At 43.3% G+C, this 27,222-nt stretch overlaps 1 protein-coding gene across 1 annotated transcript; it reads left to right on the top strand.

The window, feature by feature from the left end:
• Nucleotides 1-810: 810 nt before the first annotated feature.
• On the top strand, nucleotides 811-21,284 carry LOC147619823 (hydroxyproline-rich glycoprotein family protein). The gene is made up of 2 exons (XM_086825669.1): nucleotides 811-1,874; nucleotides 20,723-21,284. The coding sequence occupies exon 1, from the start codon at nucleotides 953-955 to the stop codon at nucleotides 1,862-1,864; it is 912 nt and encodes a 303-aa protein (XP_086681795.1). The 5' UTR covers nucleotides 811-952; the 3' UTR covers nucleotides 1,865-1,874; nucleotides 20,723-21,284.
• The last annotated feature ends 5,938 nt before the right edge of the window (nucleotides 21,285-27,222 follow it).

Here is a 27,222-nt window from a genome sequence, read left to right as displayed (position 1 = left end):
GCGGCTTTGGCAGTATATTAACCTGCATGGCAGGGTGGCAGATGAGTGATTGCGTTTAAGGTCGAAAGATGAAGATGGCAGCTCTGGCATCTTTGCGACCCTGCATGGCAAGGCGACGGCGGGGTTGTGGAGATTTCCATGTGGGAGTCACCCAAGCGAGGCCCCACTGGCCTAGGCGAACGCCTCGTTTTTTGAAACTTTGTTGTCATGTGGCTTGAGTGCAGGTCAAGCCGTGTTATATTATAGGTAGATGGACGATTCAAAAAATTTCCTATCAAAAACCAATATTTATTGATTAATACAAAAATACTATATAACTACAATTTACATTGAGATTTCTACATTCTATAGTATTAGTATATAAGCAGTGTACATTTATTACATAGTTATAACATACGAGTTATAACTTATAAGTTAAATTAAAGAGAACCCTTATCTCCTTAACTTGAAAGTTGAGGTCAGGAGTCATGACTCACAACTCAGCATTTTGAGAGAGGAAGAGAGAAAGTGGCGTTTTGAGAGAGGAAGAGAGAGTAGCGTTTTGAGAAGATCTATGAGGCACAAGCAACGAGGAGTGAGGACTCAAGAGCCGATTCCCAAGTCTGCACCTAAGTCATCGCTTCCTCCCTATGTGTGCGCCCACCATGTTGTGTGTGTTTGGGGGCTACGAGCTTTGTTGAGTCACCTCCTTAAGGGCCTCCTCCAGCTTGTGATTGTGTTTGGGGGTTGGTGGAGCTTTGTTGAACCACCTCCTTTAGGCCCTCCTCAAATGGGCACTCTCCAATTTTGCCCTTCTTATTGCAAAGTGTCTTAAGAAATGTTGGGTTGCCCTTAACGCTGCAAGTTGAAGTCCGGTGACTTGTGAGCCCGACTGACTGTCTCTCTCTCGCGCACCTTCAACGATTTTAACTCGTGCGAGTCCTGCGAAATTTTTGTCGGGAGAAGAATCGTGATGGACCCTCATCAGGACATGCTGTTCGAAGCGATAGGGGAGATCACGAAGCTGCAGGAGATAGAGCAGGAAAGACAAAGAGTTCCTGACAAGGACTTTGTGATGAGAGAGTTTGCCAGAAGGCTGAGGGATGCGGAGCAGAAGCTAGAATATACTCTTGAAGAATACGAAGAGTACAGAAACCCTAAACGCCCCAAGGCCAAGGGCAAAGGCAAAGAAGATGCTAGCACAGGCCAGGCAACCATGGCAGGGGGCCTCGGCACGCCCATTGATGTGGCCGAGCTTGTTGCATATGCCCATCGCATCAGCTACACCACTTTTGCCCCACCAGAGTATGCCTCAGGACAGGTTCCCCTTAGAGGGGCCTTCCCTCCTGCCCCCCAAGATGAGCAGATGCGTGCCTCACAGCTTTACCATGCAGTGGACATGGACATTGGCATCCCCAAACCCTCTGCTATCACAGTTTCACCCGCTGATACCATGGAAGCCATCAATATGAAAGCCGACGAAAGCCCTCAGGCCCTTAGACTGCCTCCAGGTGTTCCCCTTCCTCCTCCTCCACCAGGATGGCGGCCCGGCTTGCCCATCGAGCTCCCAACCGACCTCCCACCCATGCCCCCTGGATGGAAGCCTGGTGATCCCATCCCTTTGCCACCCGGCATGGACATCCCACAATTGCCTCCTGGCTGGAAGCCTGGAGATGCAGTAGTGCTACCCCCTTCTGTCACAACGTCTAGACCACAGGATCAGGCAGTCTCAAGGCCCGCTCCACCTCCTTCAGCTGCCCTAGCTCCTCCATCGGGTGTCATTCAAGTGCCTTTTGTCCAGCTTGACTTGAATCCAGAGTTGGAAGAAGATTATGGCAGCGACTACAGCGATGAGGATGGAAGTTCAGATGAGGACGAAGATTGAACATAAATAGGTAAGGTTTAAGCGATAATGTTGCCTGTAGGCTGCAAGAGGAGCCTATGCTAGGCAATTATGCTTTGTTATAATTTGAAATGCATCATAAGTTTACTTACCTTCTTGGGTTTAATTTATTGGCTTGAAGCCTTTCACTCTCATACCTTGGTAGTCTTTGAGTGCAAGTAACCTTACATTTGGTATCATCTGCTTAAGATGCAGCTCTCTGTGGCAAAGAGCTGCTTCTTGGTTTGAGACTCAGCTTGTTTTTTTTGTTTTTTTTTTGTTTATCAAAGACGCATAATGTAGGTACCCTTTCAGGCCTGGTCTATCATGTTGGGCACTGATGACAACATACTTGAGTTGTCAGCCAATTTTACTAGATATGGATGCCCCAGCAGCCAGGAATCTGGATGACACAAGTCTCTCTCTCTCTCTGCATATCTCTCTCTATGATGTGCGTTATCTTCGTCACGAATGATTGCTGGACTAGAGGCAGTGGTCCCAATGGAGTTCATGGTACCAAGCTTGAGAGTAGCAGCTCATAACAAGCTATTCACTGGTCTCCATCCTTCGGCCCTTCAGGGACACAGGGAGAAGTTTGTATTTCTGTCAGTGAGCAACTTTTGCCGGCAACGACATGCTCAGGAGTCATAGTTCCTGGGTGAGCTCAGCGGGTTACCATTTTGATTGGAGAGGATAGCGTTGGCTTCCTCAATGTCTATGCCCCGAACGGTAGAGCCCTCTTTTGGAGCACAGTTTGGAAGGCCCTTCTCCAGGTGGACTTTTGGTGCTATTGTGGTGACTTCAACATGATTGAGGCAACAAAGGATAGACTTGGAGGGGGCATAGCCATAGTTTCAAGAGCAGAGTACTCTACCTGGGAGGAGATGATACTGGTTGTAATGAAATATGGGGGCCATGGCCTTATGGGTTAATGGTCATGGGCCAAATATTGTTTGTATATTGTATATGGGCCATGGGCCAAGGACAATAAGATGTGAAGGTGAATGTGGCACGGGCATGGGCACATATTAATGTAGTGTGAACCCAATGTCTACTATAAAAGCCAATATTGGCCATTCACTAATCATTCCATAATCATGATACTTTTTCACTAATACAATTACAAGCTTCCATAGCTTTTCTTGGTGCAATCCACCCTTGCCGTGCTTCAAGTAAACAAGCACACGTCTATTCTCCCTCCTTGCCTCTTGCAATGGTATCAGAGCTCTTGTTTTGATCCTTTGCGTCATCCAATTTTGCCAATTTTCATGAGTTTTTTGAAAATTTGGCTTAATCCTACTAATTTCTGATTATTCTTACCTAATCTAGCCTAATCTCACAAGATTGGATGGATTTGGTTAGGACTTGGTTGAGATTTGTGGAAAACTAGTCCAATTTTGGCCAACTGGGATCAATTTTTGGACCTTGGACCAAAATTTGGGACGGCTAGACCAAAATTTGGGAGAAATTTGAATTAGTCATTCTGTTAATCTCTCTGTTAATCACGCTTATCATTTTGTGCTTCCCTTTCAAGCTTTCTATAGCCATTACTCCTCACTCATGCCCCATTTTGGTTCAATTCTTGAGGGATTTTGTAGAGCTTGATGAGAGGATTAGGATGAGTACCATTTTTGTGGCCTTCTTTCCTCTTTATTTCTCTTCATCCCAAACCCTAATAGGCATCATTCTCATCGTAATCTTCAGTCCCTTCACCTTCCACAACATCTCAAGAACCACATGTCATAGACCTAGGCTCTTTGTGAGCTAGGTCTTGTGGTGAATTTTAGCCTTGAGGCTGCCGCACGCTGCTGCACGCTGCAGCAACCCTACGGGCTGAAATCGGTTGAGAAAGAGCTTCACAAGCTCTTGGTGATGAGCTTCTTGAAGGCTTGAAGGCTTCTATCAACATTTGGAAGAGAAGAATGGACAACTTTGTGTAGAAATCTGAAGTACTTCAAAGATTCATTCAATTGAAGTCCTATTCAACAATTCCTCAAGCATTGGAGCCTCGGTGATCAAATTAGTAAGTGGCTATTGCAAGTTCTTGCTTCAATGGTGAATTTTCTTGCAAAGGAGGCAATTAATTAGGGTTTTCTACTCATAAACCCTAATTTTCAGAAATTAGTCAATTCCTCTCTTCATTAGTGTGCCTTGGGAATTAACTAATGTGCTAATGATGGCATAATGCAAGCTTGAGCCATCCATAAGCACATTGGGTAAACCCTAGCTACTAATTTGGGAATTTTGGACTAATTGGGACATTTAGTGAGAATGGGAGTGTACATGTCCTAATTGCACAATGCTCATCATTGTTTACCACTCCATGTGATTTTTGGATACCATATGGATCAAATTTTGGCATAGGGTATGTCTCTTGAATGCCATTGGGCATTCATGTGACATGAGAATTGAGCCAATTGTGAGGGATGCCATTCTATGCTTGAGATTGTAAGCGGATGTCATTCTATGCTTTGGAATTACACATACATTGTCTATTGATTTGATGCCATTGGATTTTCTTGATTTGGTTGGCTTATGTGCTTGGATGGATGGAGACACATGAGTATTGATTGAGTGAAGCATGAGTTCATGCTCTTGATGTAATTCATATGAAACGGTTGGCTTTAGTCATGCCTCATATGTGTAAGATCTCCAACTCACTCATTTGATTCAAGCAAGTACATCTCACCTCACATTGTACCCACTTTCATTTCATAGAATCTAGTATGTGGTGAGCGTACCTCGGGCAGTGGCGGAGAGACCCGGGGGGGGGGGGGGGGGGGGCAGGGCTTGAATCCACTGTGCCGTGAGTGCCGTGGTAAAGCGGTACGGTGGAGGATTAGGTATCCGGTGGTGAAGACGTGGCCCCAACTTGTGCCTAGATTTGGACTAGGTATGAGGGTGGGAAGAGCTTGGCCGGGAGATTGGCAAGCTTCGACGCGCTACACCGACGGACACCATCGACATTCCATTGTATCCAAGTGGCAAGATCATTGGACATGTGATAGCAAGTGGACAATGTATGCATAAGCAACAAGAGGTTGATGGTTTTGATGCATGTGGGCAATGGGGTCCATTGATCGACTTTGATCATTTCTTGATGCCATGAGATGGGATTGATGCTATTGGTATTGGGCAAGAGATGAGCAAGTAAATTGGATGATTTTGGCTTGATTTGGAAATTGAGATTCGAAAGCAAAAACAGGGGAAATGTTGTCGAAATTTTTCAGGAATACCTTGTTTTGGCTGAGGAGAAAAGCTTGATTCAGTTCTTGGGGCTAAATCATTTGCCGAGCCATTTATACTCTCTTATAGAGCCAATCAAGAGCTTTGTAACAAGCCGTAGCTACCTTGAATCGGACATCTCTAGGGTCACCAAATTAGGGTTTTTCAGCAATCTGAAAACTCTAATTCAGTCATAAATCCTAATCCATCTTGCTAGTCTTTTTACACCCTTTAGTAACACTCATTCCCCTCTTTCCATCAAGCTATGAACTATCCAAATCGATACCCGAGGTGATGCCAATTTAGGGTTTTACAGAAATGTATAAACCCTAATTCAGTCCTAGGGTATTTTGGATCTCATAACCAGCCTTATACCTCTTCGTAGTGCTCATTGAGGGCTTCGATTTTAACCAAGAAGTTTCAAATTCCGATAACCGGAGCCCAAGATAGAGCCAAATTAGTGTTTCAGCCTATATCTCTGCAAATCCCAAAACAGAGAATACTAGGACATCCGAAATCTCAAGTTTTTCATCATAGGTGTTTAGTAGACTCCAGGGCGGATCTATAGAGCTGAAGATCACTAGATTTGGACACCATTTACCTTATCTACGACCTCTTGCATTTTCAGCTGCCATGCGAGAAGGGAAACTGAACAAGCAATCGCTTGTGCCTCAAGATTTGAAGGATCCGAACAACATGGAGCATGTAGAGAATGTGGAGGAGGGTGAGGCAATGCAAAAGGCTGGATACACTATGGCAAATGAGGAACAACGGGCATGTTACGTACAAGGAGGTACACATTATGCCACAACTAGCAATGTTCAAGCGCATGTGGTGGATGCCAATGTCAATACCAATGCAATGCCTTCTATGTCTTTTGATATGAGCTAAATGATGATGATGATGAGAGGCATGGTGGAATCATTGATGAAGCCAATGATTGAAGAGATGAAGGGTCTTCGAGATGACATCAAAAGTGAGGTCAAGGGTAGTCTTGAGCAAGCAAGACGACAAACTCATGGGGAATGGATACATGATGTCGGTGGTCCCTCTCATCGCCCCAATTTCATGGATGCTTCAAGATCAAGCAAAGGCATTGTGGGATGGTATGATGCGGATGGACAAAGAGAAGACCAACCCAAGCATGCACTCTTCTTTTGGGGTAATGCATAACACTATGTATGCTTCTACACCAAGTGATGCGAAAGGGAAAGGACATGTGGGGCAATCTTCTCGGATGCATGCACATGCCGCAAGTCACGGCCATGATTACCATGCATTTGGATCAAGATATGTGGAGCATGAAGACCGTTTTGAACGGATGATGGATGATGAGATGCATGGGGATCACATGGTTCGTAGGGATCGACACTCATTCATGGATCGAGGTACTCATGTGGATAGACATGCTCATGAAGATCATGATGAGTTCAAAGGCATTAAGGATAAGATCGTATTTGCCAAGTTCAATGGCGAGGCCACTTTTAATGAAGAGTTTGAAGAGTGGGTCAACAAAATGGATCTCTATTTTGAGATGAACCCACGGAGTGAGAAGGCCAAGGTCGATTATGCCACTTTGCATTTGGAAGGATATGCTCATGCATGGTGGAGGCATCTACAATCTCAACACTATGAGATAACAACATGGGATGCTTTCAAGGATGATATGAGAGATGCATTCACTTCCAAGTTGCATAGGGACAAGTTGGTTTGTGAGTGGGATAACTTGGAACAATGAGGATCAAGTGTTAAGGATTGCACTCACAAATTCCTCAAGCTCATTCTTCATGTCAATGGCTTCGGAGAAGATTTCAAGGTGGTAAAGTACATCAAAGGGTTGCGGAGCAACATTGGAGCCGATGTCAAAGCTCAAAGGCCACGCACACTCAAAGAAGCTATGATGTTAGCCGAGATCTATGAGGAGAAATACACTCATTCTTGGGCAAGTCGTAGCTATGGGCGGCTAGATTTTGGCTCAAAGTCTTCTACAAAGCAACCTCGGGATGCCAACACTACTTCAAATGTGCCCAAGTTTTCTACCGTGTATGGTGGTAGTGGTGGCAAGACAAATTACAGGTTTGGCAAAGCTTCAAATAGGCCTTCTTTTGGAGATGGGAAACCTCCTAGTGGTGTGAACAAAAGCAAATTTATGAGGGAGGACTGTTTGAACGAGATGAGAAGCAAAAACTTATGCTTCAAATGCGGAGAAAAGTGGAGTAAGGAGCATGCCAAGTCTTGCGAGGCACACAATGTCACCATTAACATGATCTTTTCCAAAGAGGTGGATGAAGACGAAGACAAAGAGTTGGAAGCTTTGGAAGAATGTATTGAATGTGCTGGTGATCATGACACTACACCGGATGGGGAATTTCCGTTTGACCCCGGTGGTAATAGCAATGACAAGCTTTGTTAATGTGGTGGCAGAGTCACTCTCTAGAATGTGGGCATGCACATTATTTGCCATCATGGAGGTTCACAAGGATTGGATTGATGATATCCAAGAGGAGTACATGTTAGACGAAGAGGCCGCACATATGATGCAGAAATTACAGCATGGTACATGTGATGATTTGCCTCATTTCCGGTTGCAAAATGGACTCCTTTACTACAAGGAGAAGGTGTATCTTGTGCCACATTCGGCTTTCAAGCAAAAAGTGATGATTGAGATGCATTCTTCTCCCATGGCGGGACATTTGGGTTTGTTTAAATCTTATGATGCCATTTGAAAGAGCGTTCATTGGAAAGGCCTTTGGAGGGATGTGAAGGAGTTTGTCTCCAAATGTATGCCATGTCAACTCAACAAAGATTCCACACAAAAGCCCGGTGGTTTGCATCAATCCTTACCTATTCCGGAAGGCAAATGGATACACATTGCTATGGATTTTATTACCGGCCTTCCTATCACTAAGAAGGGGTGGGACAGCATTTATGTAGTGGTTAATCGGTTGACAAAAGTTTCCCATTTTGTGCCAACAAAAGTGAAGTTTTCGGCATCTATGGTTGCACATTAATTCATGGAGAGTGTGTTTCGCATACATGGTATGCCACCACAAATTGTGAGTGACCAAGATGTCAAGTTCATGGGCACATTTTGGCGTACATTGTTTGAGAGCATGGGCACCCAATTAACTCCAAGTACGGCCTATCACCCAGAAACCGATGGTCAAACCGAAAGGGTGAACAAGTGGCTTGAGACTTACTTGAGGCATTATTGCTATGGGACAACATGCATGGGATAAATGGTTGCATTTGGCGGAGTTTGCTTACAATAGCACATACCATGTGAGTATTGGAATGTCGCCTTTTGAGGCTATGTATGGGTTCAAGGTGCATGTGCCAATTGTAGCATTCAAGAATGATGATGTGAATCCCAATCCAAAGGATGAGGTGGAAAGAATGCAAGTTTTTTTGCAAACATGCAAGGAGAACATCAAGAAGTCTCAAGAGAAGATGAAGCACTTTGAAGATGCACATTGGAGACCATTGGAGTTCAAAGAAGGGGATTATGTCTTCTTGAGGATTTCCAAGACCCGGTATGGTTCTCTCAAGGGCAACACAAACACGAAGCTTGCACATCGCTTTTATGGGCCTTACAAGGTGATAAGGAGAGTTGGAGAAGTCACCTATCAATTGCTACTTGGGCACCCAATTAACTCCAAGTATGGTCTATCACTTGGAAACCGATGGTCAAACCAAAAGGGTGAACAAGTGGCTTGAGACTTACTTGAGGCATTATTGCTATAAGACAACATGCATGGGATGAATGGTTGCATTTGGCGGAGTTTGCTTACAATAGCACATACCATGTGAGTATTGGAATGCCGTCTTTTGAGGCTATGTATGGGTACAAGGTGCATGTGCCAATTGTAGCATTCAAGAATGATGATGTGAATCCCAATGCAAAGAACGAGGTGGAAAGAATGCAAGTTCTTTTGCAAACATGTAAGGAGAACATTAAGAAGTCTCAAGAGAAGATGAAGCACTTTGAAGATGTACATTGGAGACCATTGGAGTTCAAAGAAGGGGATTATGTCTTCTTGAGGATTCCCAAGATGCGGTATGGTTCTCTCAAGGGCAACACAAACACGAAGCTTGCACATCGCTTTTATGGACCTTATAAGGTGATAAGGAGAGTTGGAGAAGTTGCCTATCAATTGCTACTTGGGCACCCAATTAACTCCAAGTACGGTCTATCACCCGGAAACCAATGGTCAAACCGAAAGGGTGAACAAGTGGCTTGAGACTTACTTGAGGCATTATTGCTATGAGACAACATGCATGGGATAAATGGTTACATTTGGCGGAGTTTGCTTACAATAGCATATACCATGTGAGTATTGGAATGTCGCCTTTTGAGGCTATGTATGGGTACAAGGTGCATGTGCCAATTGTAGCATTCAAGAATGATGATGTGAATCCCAATGCAAAGAATGAGGTGGAAAGAATGTAAGTTCTTTTGCAAACAGGCAAGGAGAACATCAAGAAGTCTCAAGAGAAGATGAAGCACTTTGAAGATGCACATTGGAGACCATTGGAGTTCAAAGAAGGGGATTATGTCTTCTTGAGGATTCCCAAGACCCGGTATGGTTCTCTCAAGGGCAACACAAACACGAAGCTTGCACATCGCTTTTATGGTGATAAGGAGAGTTGGAGAAGTCGCCTATCAATTGCTACTTGGGTATCCAATTAACTCCAATGGGCACCCAATTAACTCCAAGTACGGTCTATCACCCGGAAACCGATGGTCAAACCAAAAGGGTGAACAAGTGGCTTGAGACTTACTTGAGGCATTATTGCTATGAGACAACATGCATGGGATGAATGGTTGCATTTGGCGGAGTTTGCTTACAACCATGTGAGTATTGGAATGTCGCCTTTTGAGGCTATCTATCTATGGGTACAAGGTGCATGTGCCAATTGTAGCATTCAAGAATGATGATGTGAATCCCAATGCAAAGAATGAGGTGGAAAGAATGCAAGTTATTTTGCAAACATGTAAGGAGAACATCAAGAAGTCTCAAGAGAAGATGAAGCACTTTGAAGATGCACATTGGAGACCATTGGAGTTCAAAGAAGGGGATTATGTCTTCTTGAGGATTCCCAAGATGCGGTATGGTTCTCTCAAGGGCAACACAAACACGAAGCTTGCACATCGCTTTTATGGGCCTTACAAGGTGATAAGGAGAGTTGGAGAAGTCGCCTATCAATTGCTACTTGGGCACCCAATTAACTCCAAGTACGGTCTATCACCCGGAAACCGATGGTCAAACCAAAAGGGTGAACAAAACAAGTGGCTTGAGACTTACTTGAGGTATTATTGCTATGAGACAACATGCATGGGATGAATGGTTGCATTTAGTAGAGTTTGCTTACAATAGCACATACCATGTGAGTATTGGAATGTCGCCTTTTGAGGCTATGTATGGGTACAAGGTGCATGTGCCAATTGTAGCATTCAAGAATGATGATGTGAATCCCAATGCAAAGAATGAGGTGGAAAGAATGCAAGTTCTTTTGCAAACATGTAAGGAGAACATTAAGAAGTCTCAAGAGAAGATGAAGCACTTTGAAGATGCACATTGGAGACCATTGGAGTTCAAAGAAGGGGATTATGTCTTCTTGAGGATTCCCAAGAGGCGGTATGGTTCTCTCAAGGGCAACACAAACACGAAGCTTGCACATCGCTTTTATGGGCCTTACAAGGTGATAAGGAGAGTTCGAGAAGTCGCCTATTAATTGCTACTTGGGCACCCAATTAACTCCAAGTACGGTCTATCACCCGGAAACCGATGGTCAAACCGAAAGGGTGAACAAGTGGCTTGAGACTTACTTGAGGCATTATTGCTATGAGACAACATGCATGGGATGAATGGTTGCATTTGGCGGAGTTTGCTTACAATAGCACATACCATGTGAGTATTGGAATGTCGCCTTTTGAGGCTATGTATGGGTACAAGGTGCATGTGCCAATTGTAGCATTCAAGAATGATGATGTGAATCCCAATGCAAAGGATGAGGTGGAAAGAATGCAAGTTCTTTTGCAAACATGCAAGGAGAACATCAAGAAGTCTCAAGAGAAGATGAAGCACTTTGAAGATGCACATTGGAGACCATTGGAGTTCAAAGAAGGGGATTATGTCTTCTTGAGGATTCCCAAGACCCGGTATGGTTCTCTCAAGGGCAACACAAACACGAAGCTTGCACATCGCTTTTATGGGCCTTAAAAGGTGATAAGGAGAGTTGGAGAAGTCGCCTATCAATTGCTACTTCCAACCACAACAAAGATTCATGATGTCTTCCATGTGTCACATATGAAGGCATATGTTGGTCCAGAAGTGCAAGTGTTGGATGAACTCCCTCCCATGAGTGAAGATGGACTGGTGGAGTACATTCCCGAGAAGGTGTTGGGCATGAGAGAAAGGGTACTTCGCAACCGAACCTTGTGCGAATACCTAATCAAGTGGAAGGCCCAAGATGAAGCTACTTGGCAGCTCGCAACTATACTACAAGGGATTGAGCATTTATTGGAAGCATCTAAAGGAGTACATTGAGGCTTACAACAATGATTTGGATTGTTGAAATTTTTTGTAATTTACTGTTATGTGGCCTATTTGATGCTCAAGAGATGTGGATATCATGCAAGTAACAGATGGGGAGCATGTGATACCTATGGGCATACTTGGATAAGGTTTTGAAGAGCATTTGTTGGATGTGGGATGATCTTATTGCTCATGCAAGCTCTCTTGGACAGATTTTACATCAAATGTTGATTGATGGCCTTCATTGATGCCTCACTGATGTAGAGATATTTTGGTTCTTCGACATGATGCATGTTTCGAGGACGAAACATACTTGGGTGGGAATGGTTTGTAATGAAATATGGGGGCCATGGTGTCACCAGCCTAGACATTTCCCAGTATGAAAGGGGTCTGGTGGACTCCAGGATGTCTAAATATTTGGAAAGTACGAGCTTTGGGAATGGGGGATTATCCTGGAATACAAAGACCACACTCCTAAAATTTAGGAGAGTTGCTATTTTTGACCCGACTCTGATGGAAATTCTGTTTGCGTCATTACATCTGGAATTGAGCAGATACCAAGAGTTGGCAAAGTGCCTATGATAGAATTTCTACCAGTTGGGATATTCTTAGAGATAAAGTGTCATGTGCATCATAGATGCCATGGACATTCTCAGGGCTAGATCCAGAAAAGGCAACCAGATAAAGAGTATGAACCCAGTAGAAGAACTAGGATGATGGAGCACAGAGCACAGAGCACTGATGGTAGTGTAAACTGGAGCAGGACTTGGAGCAGGATTTGAGAAGGACCAAAAGGATGCTCACAGAACCAGGCGGCTGAAACGCATCATAAGATGGTAAAAGCATCGGTCGGCTGCAGGCGCTAGAGTGTGTGGACTGGAGTCCAGTCGGGCAGCAGCATGCGCATCAGGAGCCAGGAGTAGATCTGGTCGGATTTGCTAAAAAGAGCATTAAAGGAAATTCTGAACTGGCCGACCAGCAGTCGGCCAGCTCCTACATTGTCCAAGACCCATATAAAAGGGCTCAAGTGCTCATCAGTTATCTCATTCTCTCCCACTAGGGGATTGGATCATTAGAGGTCCCATAGGGCTCAAGTGCTCATCAGTTATCTCATTCTCTCCCACTAGGGGATTGGATCATTAGAGGTCCCATAGGGGACAGATTTCAGGGTTAACCACCTTTTTATGAAGGCAGCCAAGGGCTGCAAGATATGTACCCTTTTTGTACCATAGTATATACTGAATTTCCAGCACTTCTCACTCTCTCTCTCTCTACTCTCTCTCTACCTGCGTTTTTGCATCAGATGGTGCGTTTTTGCATCAGAAGGTTTCCAAGAGTGTTTAGGGCTGAAAGAAGACTACCCAGAGCTTCCGCGCGTTACATTGGTATCAGAGCATCAGGCTCAGCAAAGCTAAACGCTGAAACAGTCCCAGATGATGGTGTACAGGTCCAAGGTACAGGAAAGTACATGGATTCGAAGCCCAAGGCGGGAACACAGATCGGGAAGAACTCCCAGGAGGTTTGTTGGTGGTGTTCCACAGTGCCAGATGGGGATGGCAGTTCCGTGAGCCAGATAGGTTCTCAGGTAACGGTCCCAAGGGAGGTTGATCCTCCAAGGGTGATGTGAGAGTGCCAGACTCAGTTCCAGGAATGAAGACCAAGATGTTGTTCAGAGTCAGGGCAGGAATGGATTGTGGACTAGAGGAAGACCAGATGCATAGATCTTCATCAGAGACAGAGTGGTTTGGAGAACAGACCGGATTTTCAAAGAAAAGGGTTTGCCAGGGATGGATGATGACAGAGGGACTTCGGGACAGGATTGGGATGATGACAGTCATCCAAGAGCAGGTTGGATTCCCGTCATCAAGTTTAGCAGAGGGGGATGTCATGTGCATCATAGATGCCATGGACATTCTCAGGGCTAGATCCAGAAAAGGCAACCAGATAAAGAGTATGAACCCAGTAGAAGAACTAGGATGATGGAGCACAGAGCACAGAGCACTGATGGCAGTGTAAACTGGAGCAGGACTTGGAGCAGGATTTGAGAAGGACCAAAAGGATGCTCACAGAACCAGGCGGCTGAAACGCATCATAAGATGGTAAAAGCATCAGTCGGCTGTAGGCGCTAGAGTGTGTGGACTGGAGTCCAGTCGGGCAGCAGCATGCGCATCAGGAGCCAGGAGTAGATCTGGTCGGATTTGCTAAAAAGAGCATTAAAGGAAATTCTGAACTGGCCGACCAGCAGTCGGCTAGCTCCTACATTGTCCAAGACCCATATAAAAGGGCTCAAGTGCTCATCAGTTATCTCATTCTCTCCCACTAGGGGATTGGATCATTAGAGGTCCCATAGGGGACAGATTTTAGGGTTAACCACCTTTTTATGAAGGCAGCCAAGGGCTGCAAGATATGTACCCTTTTTGTACCATAGTATATACTGAATTTCCAGCACTTCTCACTCTCTCTCTCTACTCTCTCTCTACCTGCGTTTTTTGCATCAGATGGTGCGTTTTTGCATCAGAAGGTTTCCAAGAGTGTTTAGGGCTGAAAGAAGACTACCCAGAGCTTCCGCGCGTTACATAAAGTTTATGGAAGGACCCATCTCGTAGATTGGGACATGTGGAAAGAAAGTAGATCAAAGTGAGACAAGTGGCCTCACACTAGTCAGAAAGTGAATCAAAGTGAGACAAGTGGCCTCACACTTGTCACTTCAGCTTTTGTGTGGCTCTCCACTTGTCATTGTAGCCTTCTCTTGACATTTTAGCTCATGGGAGGCCCAAATCTATAAATTGGAGCCCTCTCTCTTCATTAATGGAGACTCTCTTGCTGCACACTAGCCTCTACCACCGTTACAGGCTGTCCTAATGATGGCTACTCTCTTTCTCTCTCTCTTGGAGGCTGCCTATGAAGAATACCGGCTGTTGGGGATTGTTTTGGAGGCTTCCATCACGAAGAAATACTGAAGGCAAGGGTATTTAATCATTTATTATGATTTCTAGCCATTGTACTTATTGTACCAGTCCTTATACTTGCTGTACCAGCCAATGTATTGGTTTTACTAGTCCTTGTACTTATTGTACCTATTGGTTGTACCAGCCAATGTATTGGTTGTACTAGTCCTTGTACTTATTGTACCTATTGTACCAGCCATTGTACCGGTTTGTTGTAGCTTTTGTATTTACTGTACCAGTCACTGTACCTGTTGTAGTAGCCACTGTACTTGATGTACCAGTCGGTGTACCTATTGTACTTGTTGTACCAGCTGAATGGAGCGTTGTACTTGCTGTGCCAGCTCTATTGCATGAAGACCCGTGGTTTTTGGGGAAGAATCAGCACCCTCACGAAGATATATGGATTATATTATTGGCTCGGCATTTCTACAGCCTATGTTCCGGCTTGGTTGCCTCGTGTTGGACTGTGTTATGGCATTTGTATATGGATAATACGGCATCTCCCGTGGGGAGAGTAAGGCCCTCAAAGCTTGTACATGATATTATTCTCCTTGGGTAATAAAATACTCCAAGGGGGGGGGGTCGGCCCATTCCGGCCTCTATGCGGTGTCACATGTGCAAGCTCCATTTTCAACATTTGTGGATGTTTTGTCTAGCTTTTATGTTTCATATGCAAAGTGATGATGGATATGTGGTAAGGCTGTGGACATGTTTAAATGTTTTAATATGCATTGTGTCAAAAGTGCGAAGCGGAAAGCATGAGACATAGGCACAGAGAGAAAGAAAACAAATCTGCATAATGATGAAGAAGCAATGATACAATCAGCCCTGTGCAAGGGGTGGTCCCCGTATATGTGGGCATGATGAACTACTCCCCTGAGGGAGGACCCAGGCCTGGAAGCCCCTGTCAGAGTGAGTACTAATGAGAAGGAGGCAAGCCTTATATAGTCCCAAGATAAGCTGGCCGACTTGCTCCAGAAAAAAGTCTCACGACTGGACAAAAATAAACATGAGATAATGGGTGGCCAACCCTGCAACCAAGAGCCTAAACATGAGGAAAAAATAAGGTGCTGCTCGGGATAAATCTGGGCACCCCTGATACACAACTTGGGCACACTACCAGAAGATGAATAATGCTAACACATTGATGGTATCAACAAGTGTGTCAAGGGTCCTAGTTCCCTGGGCACCGCCTTGAGTTACATTGGTATCAGAGCATAGGCTTTCTTGGAAGCTGAGGCTTTCCTCTATCAATAAGAAAGAGAAAAGATCTCAAGTGGGGGCCATACTTATCATCATTGCTATTAAACATGGCCAGCCACTTCATAGCCTATGAAGCAAGAGCATGAGTAATAGACAGCTTGTTGATCTAAGGATTTATGAATTCACAAAATTTTATCTTGGAAGTGTGGAGTTGGCTTTATGTGCACACGTTTAGCACTCTTTCCATATGGATATTGTGGATTATATTATCAAGCTTATAGGCAAGCTATATGGAGATATATCTCAGGATATCTTAAGGATATGGTGAGGAGATATTCCTTTTGGCTTCATGACTAACCTGGCAAAGAAAAGCTAAGTATACTTTGAGTTTGTAAAGTTGGTGCTTTTGCTATTTACTATGGAGTATTTTTGATCTTCATTAACTCTTGTATAGCTATGTAAGGAGAAAGGTGGTGTTGTTTGTCTTGAGATGGTTTAAGGGAAACATTGTTTATGGCTCCCTTTATTGGGATGGATTATATCTATCGAGATTTCTTTCTTGGTCGAGATTTATATAGATATTGGGCTTCACAAGCAATTTCTATGGACGAATCTGTCCCAGTTTATAGAGAAGAAATATTTGGATATCTCATGGATATGATACTTTTATGGATAAAAGTCCACCTCTACTCCAAGGTGTGTGGTTAGCACGGAGTATGTGGTAAGAGTTATGGTATACAAGGATTATGGTATACAGGTCTAATGGATTCTTGGACTTCTTTTCTAGGGTTTGGATCCCACCTCAGGTTTATGGATTATGTTTATGACTCCTTTTTACTAGGATGGATTACTCATGGTTCACATACCTTGTGTAGTGTTCTCTTGTCTTACGTGCTCTCTTGAAGATTGTTTCTACCATGTGTGGATGGAACAATAGAGAGCAGATGGAAGGGAACATGGGCACTTCAGAGGGTAGTGTCAAGCACAACATGCCGTGTGTAGTGTTCTCTTGTCCTCCGTGCTCTCTTGAAGATTGTTTCTACCATATCTGGGTGGAACTATAGAGAGCAGATGGAAGGAAACATGGGCACTTCAGAGGGTAGTGTGAGTTGGTGGTTGAAATGCCTACAAACTATTGGTGGCCGAAATGCCTATAAACTATGTATAGCAGAAATGCTTATGGAACACCAGGTTATCTATGCCTGCTCTGCGAGTGATTGTTTTATCTTGTTACTTGAGCCCACCTCTCATCCAAGGTGTGTGGTCAGAGTACCAACACGGAGTGCAAGTGGTAAAGTGGACATGACGCTTGGTTGGCATGGGACTTATGTCTATGCCAAGGGTCATGTGGACCGATGCCTTGTTGGCGCAGGAGACTTATTTTGTCTCGTCCATTTACTCGGGACATGGATTATGATATCTGGACTTATGGGACTGATTTGTCTCGCCCATTTACTTGGGACATGGATTATGATATCTTGACTTATGGGACTGATTTGTCTCGCCCATTTACTTGGGACATGGATTATGATATCTGGACTTATGGGACTGATTTGTCTTGCCCATTTCCTTGGGGCATGATTATGATATCTAGACTTATGGGACTGTTTTGTCTCGCCCATTTATTTGGGACATGGATTTATTTATTTTTATGCCATATTAGAATCACTATCTCCCCATATAGAGGTCAAGCGGTTCATTGTTCATCTCACCATGCATGTGGATTCATGTTGGGATTGTGAGAGTTCAATTCAATGAACACTCCACCATACACATGGATTCGTGTTGCGATTGTCGAGTGAGTGTTTCATTGTTTCCACACCATGCTTGTTGATCAGAGTCGGGATTGTATGGGAGAACATGGGAACTGTTGGGATTGGGAGAAAGGATTGTTAGAACTATGGAGAACCAATTTTTTTGTCACCATGGTTCGTGCTCTTGAATGGCACCAGTTTGTGTGCATAGCACATGTTTTTGTGCAAGGCACTAGTTTCTTGTGCATGGCACTTATTTAAGTGTCTTAGCACCTGGTTGGTGATTTTCATTGGCATATGATTATCTCATTGCTATTGGTGATTGAGACACAATTGGCTCTTGTGCGTGTGTCTAGCATATCTTCCATGGAATTCTCGCCCATTTATTTTGGACATAGTTGTTTCTCGTATCCATTCGTACCGTGCGGTACGAACCCATTCGTACCGTGCGATGCGAGTTTTTTTCCCCCCCTCCTAAATTTTTTTTTCTTGAAATTTTTTTTTCCAAATGCTTTAAAAAAATATAGAAACCGTGCTTAACGAAGATCCCAAATGCTCGCAATACTTCGCAACTTCCGTGTCCACTCAGTATTCCATATGGGGTTGTTGAGAGACCTAAAAAATCTGGCAAGGTAGATTGGTAGTGTACACTTGATTGGTAGGATGAGAGAATCTTGCTACATCACTTGGAGATCCCTGGTATAGGTAGGCTAGACAGTTAGATTCTCAAGTTATGTATGAGTGAGAAGATTTGGACATGGCCATTTTGATCTAGAGAGGAGTCCCTAAACCTATCACCCTAGATGCATTGCTCGTATTTGTGCAAGGACGGTCCCTTAGTCATAAACGCTACACTAGGAGACCTTTGGTATTGCATTACCCATCCAGGTTCTTTTTTGGAGACAATCGGGAGATCCAACTGGGAGAGACACATATCCATGTTCTGGTTCCTTAAGCACTGTAGACTCCTCCCCTCCCAACCTTCCCTCACATTCAAGCTTGAAGCTCCATAGGTTGTAAGTGTAACAAAAAAAAAACCGTATTTTATCGTACGGTATCCGAAAATTTCATATCGTACCAAAAATTCCCGTATGGTATCGTATTTTCGTACTGTGACAACTATGATTTTAGGACATGATTTTAATATTGGTATTATGGAGACTTATTTAGTCTCACCTATTTCTTTGGGACATGGATTCTTCACTTATATTGGATTTTTGAGACAGTCTTGTCTCGCCCACTTGATAAAACATGATTATATCTTGGATATATGGCTTTAAGCTTAAAGTTGCGGACAACTTTTAAGAAGCTGGGGAGGATGTCATCAACCTGGACATTTCCCAGTATGGAAGGGGTCTGGTGGACTCTAGGATGTCTAAATATTTGGAAAGTACAAGCTTTGGGAATGGGGGATTATCCTGGAATACAAAGGACCACACTCCTAAAATTTAGGAGAGTTGCTATTTTTGGCCTGACTCTGATGGAAATTCGGTTTGCGTCATTACATTTGGAATTGAGCAGATACCAAGAGTTGGCAAAGTGCCTATGATAGAATGTCTACCAGTTGGGATATTTTTAGAGGTAAAGTTTATGGAAGGACCCATCTCTTAGATTGGGACATGTGGCAAGAAAGTGGATCAAAGTGAGACAAGTGGCCTCACACTTGTCACTTCAGCTTTTGTGTGGCTCTCCACTTGTCATTGTAGCCTTCTCTTGCTGCACACTAGCCTCTACCACCATTACAGGCTGCCCTAATGATGGCTACTCTCTTTCTCTCTCTCTTGAAGGCTGCCCATGAAGAATACCGGCTGTTGGGGACTGTTTTGGAGGCTTCCATCACGAAGAAATATTGAAGGCAAGGGTATTTAATCATTTATTATGATTTCTAGCCATTGTACTTACTGTACCAACCCCTGTACTTGTTGTACCAGCCAATGTATTGGTTGTACCAATCCTTGTACTTGTTGTTCCTATTGTACCAACCATTGTACCGGTTGTAGTAGCTTTTGTATTTGCTGTACCAGCCACTGTACCTATTGTAGTAGCCACTGTACTTGATGTACCAGTCAGTGTACCTACTGGACCTGCTATATAGTAGGTACAGTACCTATTGTAGCAGCCATTGTACCTGATGTACCAGTCATGTACCTGCTGTACCAGCTGAATGGAGCGTTGTACTTGCTGTACCAGCTCTATTGTATGAAGACCGGTGGTTTTTGGGGAAGAATCAGCACCCTCACGGAGGTATATGGATTATATTATTGGCTCGGCATTTCTACAGCCTATGTTCCGGCTTGGTTGCCTCGTGTTGGGCTGTGTTATGGCATTTGTATATGGATAATACGGCATCTCTCGTGGGGAGAGTAAGGCCCTCAAAGCTTGTACATGATATTATTCTCCTTGGGTAATAAAATACTCCAAGGGGGGGGGTCGGCCCATTCCGGCCTCTATGCGGTGTCACATGTGCAAGCTCCATTTTCAGCATTTGTGGATGTTTTGTCTAGCTTTTATGTTTCATGCAAAGTGATGATGGATATGTGTTAAGGCTGTGGACATGTTTAAATGTTTTAATATGCATTGATGGTATCAACAAGTGTGTCGAAGGCCCTAGTCCCCATGGCACCACCTTGAGTTACACATGGCCTTATGGGTTAATGGTCATGGGCCAAATATTGTTTGTATATTGTACATGAGCCATGGGCCAAGGACAACAAGATGTAAAAGTGAATGTGGCACGGGCACAGGCACGGGCACATATTAATGTAGTGTGAACCTAATGTCTACTATAAAAGCCAATATTGGCCATTCACTAATCATTCCATAATCATGATACTTTTTCACTAATATAATTACGAGCTTCCATAGCTTGTCTTGGTGCAATCCACCCTTGCCGTGCTTCAAGTAAACAAGCACACATCTATTCTCCCTCCTTGCCTCTTGCACTGATACTTAGGGGACAGGACCTTGGCATCTTCTAGAGTTTGGGCGCAGCCTTGGGAGTCTTTGTTTCTCACGAACGAATAGGAGGAGCACTGGCCCCAACCCCTCTAGACTTGACAGGTTTTATGTTGATGAGTGGGCTTGTGGCCGTGGGAGCGTGATCGGTATCTTGGCAGGCCAATTTAGAGTTATAAAGCATCACCAGATCCCCAAGCTTGTCTTCTGTTCTGAATTATTTCTGCTGTTTTACAGGCTTGAACTCTCCATTCATCTAATTGCATCAAAATCTGAAGTCTATGCTGGGGAAAGAGGCTATGAATAGTAGGCTACCCGCCAATTGAGTGGGAGTGTGTATGCAATTAATGCGAATGAAAGAAGATAACATAAATCAATGAAAGTAGACCTGGCTTTGGAGGTCTATGAATACTGCATTCTAAACATCTTCTACTAGTCTTTTGGAGCAGCCAGCTAAGGCAGAGAAGGCTAATCTTGAAGAGCAAGAGATGAGTAGGGTAGTTGAGGCTAGGTAGTGCTATGTGAGGTCAAGAAAATGATCTTCCTCGATAAAGAGTATGGAATTCGCAAACAAGGCTTCCTACTGTAGTATATTTCAGCAATTTGGAGAGGACCACGTCAATGATGGATAGCCAGCAGCAACACATGCAATTGATGGAGAAAGGTGTTTTCTTGACTCATCTGCTTGTATTCTTTACCAAACTTTTTCTAACGTTTATGCTGTTTGTTATGAGCTTGGATTTATTTCACTCTTAAGAAGGTATATGTTATTGCATTATCTCTAGAGTTCTAAATGATGTTTCAGATGATGACACACACATCAATAGATGCATCATGCAATAATTGAGCTGCAAAGCAAGTCTTGCAGATTTTATTTTATTTTTTACTTTTACTTTTTTTGAAGGGACGAGGAGGATAGGAGTGGGGGGTGGGATGGGAGTGTCACGTGTTGTGAATGTGCAGTCCGTTTACTGACACACAATAGGCAAGCAGATAGCAAAATCTTTCATTGCATTACTTTTACTTTAATTCACTTCGGAGAGAGAGAGAGAGAGAGAGAGAGAGAGAGAGAGCGCAGAATTGGGTCTCAATAAGCCACTGCTGGGCTCCCACCTTTTCCGTGTATTTGCTCTATTAGTGAAGTTGAAAATGAGTGCAACAAATATGATTTGGACCTGATATGAACATGGAGTCTGGCCCACAACGTGTAGATCGCCTTCTTCATTGCTGATATGAATGTGGGCTGAATTCTGGGGTGAACAAGAGGCGTGACTGCATAGCCGAGTAGGATCTATGTGTGAGCGGGCTGCCTTCTAAATGTAATTAGGCTTGTGGCTGGTGGTTCTGCTGATTTGCGCTTGATAACAGATTCCTCTTGTGATGTGCTAGTTGATTGTGGATGGGAGTTGCATGGTCTTCAAGCAGTGCGTCAATGTTGTCGGGTACTCTTGGAATAGCTTATTGAGACATATTGCTCATGTGTACCCCGGTCTTGGAACTTAATGAGGTATTAGTGCTTGCGGTGATCTTTGCTATGCTTAAAATTGTGGAGGATGATCAGCTTGGGGATCAATACTTAAGCCTCGTCAAGGACAACTATTGGTGCGCATCTAGAACACTAGTAGGAAGTGGTCTCATATATGGCTTTAACCAATTGATGTGAAACATGTTGTGCTTAGGCCAACTTGGCAGAAGACAGCTTTGTGGAGACATCATTGAACTTGTTGATAATCGAAAACGAACTGAAGCTTTTGATGGTGTTAACCACATTGGTTATTGCTCCTGACGCGTAGTCGGACTCTTTGTAACCCTTTGTGTAACCGTGCAAAGAGTGTAATATTATTTGATTTTGGGATATCACTGAGTTTATGACTTGTGATATGCCAGGTGATCGCTCTTTACCGGGCTTATGACTTGTGTAATGCTAGTTATAGATACTAGCTTTTGGGCCTCGTACATTCCTTGGGTGGCGGGACATTGTACATACAAGGCTTTGTTGAGTTGTCGTTAACCTCTACTGAGAGAGAGAAAGGGAGGGATGGAGAAAACGATGGAGATGGAGAGTCATTGCACACATTACAATCGTGAGCTTTCCATAGTTGCTTCCATCTTTGCTCCTTACCCAATCAAGGAATCACTAGTGGAGTGACGCTACTAGTGGAAAGATTGGAGCCCCAAGCTTCAATCTTTGCTTCTCACCCAATCGAATCACTAGTGGAGTGACATTGCCAGTGGAAAGATTGAAGCCCCTAGCTTCCCTACAAAAAGGGATTGGCAATTGATTTTTGGCTCTTGACCACACTCTAAGCATTGGCCCTTACATTTCTCTTCTCTTCCCCTTGTGCAAAAAGGCATCAAGAGTTCATGATTTTGTGAGCATCTTTGGCGTCCACATCGAGGACTAGACTTGTCTACAAACACACGTTGCCAAACACAAGCATGGACATCTACATATCTATGTATGTTCCTATAGATTTTCCACGCACATACCTATACGAGAACATACATTCCTAGGGTCAGTGAAAATTTCTAGAATTAGGGAGAATCCATTTTCTAGAACTAGCAAGCTGATGAGCTTAGCAACAACCTATTAATGAGCTTGTTTAATGGGAAAATTGTAAGAAACAATTCACTCTTCGAGGAGAGTGCTCAAGAGGTGAGTCAACAAATCCGCTCCATCCATAGATACTTATTTAAGTCACACCAGCTTGGTGTTCGAGGACTCGCTAGAGAGTGAAGATGCTAGCACAGGTCAAAGAGCCTCGGATTGGAAACTCAAGGAGATGACCAATCCTTTCTTGGACGGTAAGCCCATTGAGACTCATGTTCCAAATTTCCCAACCACATCACATAGATTTTATCTTGGGGGGTACATTAATACCTTCAAAATCCAAAAGGATTTTACTAGGCCATCTAAAATGGCCACATCAACACCCATCAGTCCCAAGGGGATACTCTTAAAGTGTGGCATGATCGAGGGGTGAGGGTGTGAATTTGTTAGGGGTAGGAGCAATTTCTCCTCTAACCACACTAAAAAAACAGGGACATTCGCAATTATTCCTCCCCTAATCACACTCTGACATAAGAACAATCCCACCTTCAAGAAGCGAGAGGTTTTGGATCTTGTAGCTCAATCTTCAACCTAGGAAGAGGGTCATTAGATTAGGCTTTGGTGTGGGATCATCCGGCTTAGTTGTAAGAGGCTTTGGGGCTGGTAGTTCTAGAGCATCCAAGTTAGGAGTGGGGGAGAACTCCACCCAAGAGGAGGAGCATCAAGAGTTGGAGGCTCTGGATCATCAAATCACAGAGTAGAAGGACTTGGATTTGGAGAATGCTATGTTGGAATCCAGTCTAGGAGCAAGGAGCTCTAGAACCCTTGAAGGAGCTTACCATCATCATTATGACCTTGCCATTATCGAATACCCTACATACTATTACAGTATACCAATTGGACGCACCACATTCACCGTAGTATCCTTAATCTTAACTTGCAAACCAACTCGTGCGCTAGCCACAGGTAGTCGTAGGAGGTCTGCCAAAAGAAGGTGCCCAAATTAGCCATGGAAATAGGAAGGGGGTCGCGTTCCCATTTTGGGCTCAAGAGAGCACTTCCTACTACATAAATAAGTTTTATGTATACGGCACTCTAAAAGTTATATATGTTATAAGAAAAGGTTGGAAAATGACCAAGTTTAATAGATTAGGTTCAAGTTTCGGCGTCCAAGTGTGAATAAGGGCCAGATTTATTTAAGCAATTTTCTCCTAATGAAAAGAGACACAATCCCCCTTTGGGCCAATTGAGTTGTGCTTGAGCTTGAAGGCACACGGACGAAGTTGACCAGGAAGGCTTACCGCAAGTTAATAGAAATGGCATGTCCTCTGTGTGTGTGAGAGAGAGAGAGAGAGAGAGAGAGAGAGAGAGAGAGAGGCGAGTCCTTGCAAAGGGAGGTGAAGTATCTTCTTGGTGGAACAACAAGAGAGAATGCATAGAAGCGTGGAGCTAGCAACCATTGGTGGTGCTTGGAGGCTCTAAATCCCAAGTTGGAAGTAAGGTAAGTTCCCTATGATGGTTGTTTATTCCACATTTGCTAGAATGTTAGAGTTCTAGTGAGGCCGAAAATGAGCCATAACATTTTTGGCACCAGTGTCGGTTGATTCTTCCAACTCTTTTGAGTTCTCTACTTCTTTCTTGCATGTTTAACAACCATTATTTTTCATTTTGTTGAAGTTTTAAGAAGTGGATAAGGTTTCTACAGTGTGGTGGAATGTGTGGTAAAGTGATGATTTTGTGTTGTTTTTAGTGAAGGAAGTAGTGTATGAGTACTTGAGAATTTTTTTTTTCAAAAAATCATAAAAACAAAAAAAACCATGTTAAGTTATTCTAAGAAATTAATTGTTTTAGCCATAGTGGGAATGCTCAAACCTACATTTTTTGAGTAGGAAAATTTAAGATTTGGACCATCAAAATTAAAAATCAAGTAAATTCATGGTTTTTCTTGCTTGCAAATTTTTCATGGTCGTTGTTAATTCCATTTTGGATTAACAAAGATGCTCCATTTGAGGACATTAATAAGTGTTATGTACAGACACTATAAAGGTTGTACATTATGAGATATTGACTAATCAAAGCTTAGCTAGGAAGTTTTGGATGCCCAAGTGTGAATTAGGTCCAGTTGTATATAAAGCAATTTCTCATAATGGAAACACATAATCTCCCTTTGTGCTATGAGTGCTCTTGTCTTGTCTTGTGTATGAGAGAGAGAGAGAGAGAGAGAGAGAGAGAGAGAACGCTAGTGTATGTGCCTCTTCTATGCTTATGTGTGGGAGAGTAAGAGGACAATTGTCTTGCATTGTGGTGTGAGCGACTCTGTACGGTGACAGAGTGGAGGTGGATATTGGAGGATTGGAGCTTTCAAAAGGGAGCTTGGAGAGTCTCAAGGGACGTGAGCTCGAAGCATTGGTAAGTATCCTATGATGGTGGTTATCTATTGCTTCTTTCGATTGTGAATGTGTGGAGTTCTCTGAGGAGGTGCAGTAGGCCATAACATTTTTGGCCCCGTTGTTGGGGTTCTTCCATCTTCTTAGAGCTCCAGCTCCCATTATGCAAGATTCACTATTACCTTTACATTCAGAAGGTGCATTGTGAAAAACTATGTAGATAAGGTTTGTGTGAAAAAGGAAGAAATTAGAGTAGTTGTGAAAATTTGTGTGTGAAAGTGTGGGCGAGTACTTGGTATTGCTTAAAGGAAAGGTACATGTGGATTTTCTTTCGATTTTGTTGATTTTGTTACCAATTTTGTTATTGTGAGATAGCAGTTGGTAACACTCGTTTTTTTGTTTTTTTTCAAAAAATCACAAAAATCACTAAACAAGGAGCCATTGGTTGTGTGGGTGACTTGCATTACATTTCTTTTGCTAGGTACAATCTTTCTGGATCTTTTGGGTAGAGAAAGCATACTCTAAATCAATCAAAACATCATTTTGTTGACTCGATTGTTAATGCATGAAAGTGTAGGAAAGCGTTTCATGGCGTGAAATGCATTGCATTTCACAACGTGAAACACCGCCCGCCATTAGCGTCAGAAATTTCGAGATTGCCTTGCTAAGGTTAATTTGTCTTATCCTGACATAACTGACACAAGGAAACAAAAAATTCTTATCTTGTGAAAGTGCAGTAAAACAGTTCACAATTCATGGCGACAGTTCATGGCATGAAATACATGTTACGATGTATAACACGATTTGTATTTCACGCGTGAAAAGTAGTCTGCTATTTCACAAAGACCTGCTATTTGACAACGTGAAAAGGGTTATTCACTGAGTAAAGAATTGTTAGACCAGAGGTAAGAGAGGGTCATAAGTGCATTATAGGAGTCTCCTCGACTCAAATTAATGTAATTTGAAACCAAAAATTTGAAGCGTGAAACACAAGTTGTTCACGACATGAAATACATCTCATAACGTGAAACACAATCTGCCATTTCACGACGTGAAATGTAGCTTGCTATTTCACAACGTGAAACATCAGTCTGACGAGCTTAACAATTGGAGTAGTGAGTTAGCTTGTTGAATCGTATTCTCATGCACTTGAGGTCAGAGAAACTTATTGGAGACGACCTTATCCCCGACGACAATGCATCTAATCACCCAGGTTTCTCCTACAAGAGAAGTGTTGATTCAGGTCGCTCGGCAAGTACTCAAATTGAGTGTTGCAGCTTGGAGAAATTTGAATACTGCAGAAACTAGTAGCGAAGAATCCATTGGAAGAATGATTTAAGGTTCTCCGGATTTGGAGAGGAAGGGAAATGAGCTTCTCCTGTGATAGTGGAATCTTTGATATGGCTAGGGGATTTTTTGGTCTCCAACATAGCACAGAAATTGAAGCGCAATTTGCGGGCACGAGCTTGTCAACAAGTGCGTGACATGGTCCAAAATTGGACCTACCAACACATACATCCCTAACATCTGGACCCAGGAACACTAACCCTTTGAGACCTAGTGGAATGACTCCTAGGGTTAGGCGGGACAAGGAAAATGCTACCAAGACGGGGTCAAATCTTCTTCTCCACATCTGAGGAATTAGAAGTTGACATAAAGATGGCAGAAGCAGAGCGTTAAATGCAACTTTTGAGCTTACAAAGGCAAGAGCTCGATACGTGAAGAATGATGGCAGAACAGAGGGAAATTGGTAATTTGAATCTGTTACAACCACATGGCAAGGAAATAGAAACATCTAG

Source organism: Cibotium barometz, chromosome 32 (genome assembly GCF_041138505.1).
Source record: "Cibotium barometz isolate CiBa-2024 chromosome 32, ASM4113850v1, whole genome shotgun sequence".
NCBI classification, from domain to species: domain Eukaryota; kingdom Viridiplantae; phylum Streptophyta; class Polypodiopsida; order Cyatheales; family Cibotiaceae; genus Cibotium; species Cibotium barometz.
The sequence above is the reverse complement of the archived record's forward strand: the minus strand, read 5'-3'. Positions and strand labels throughout refer to the sequence as shown.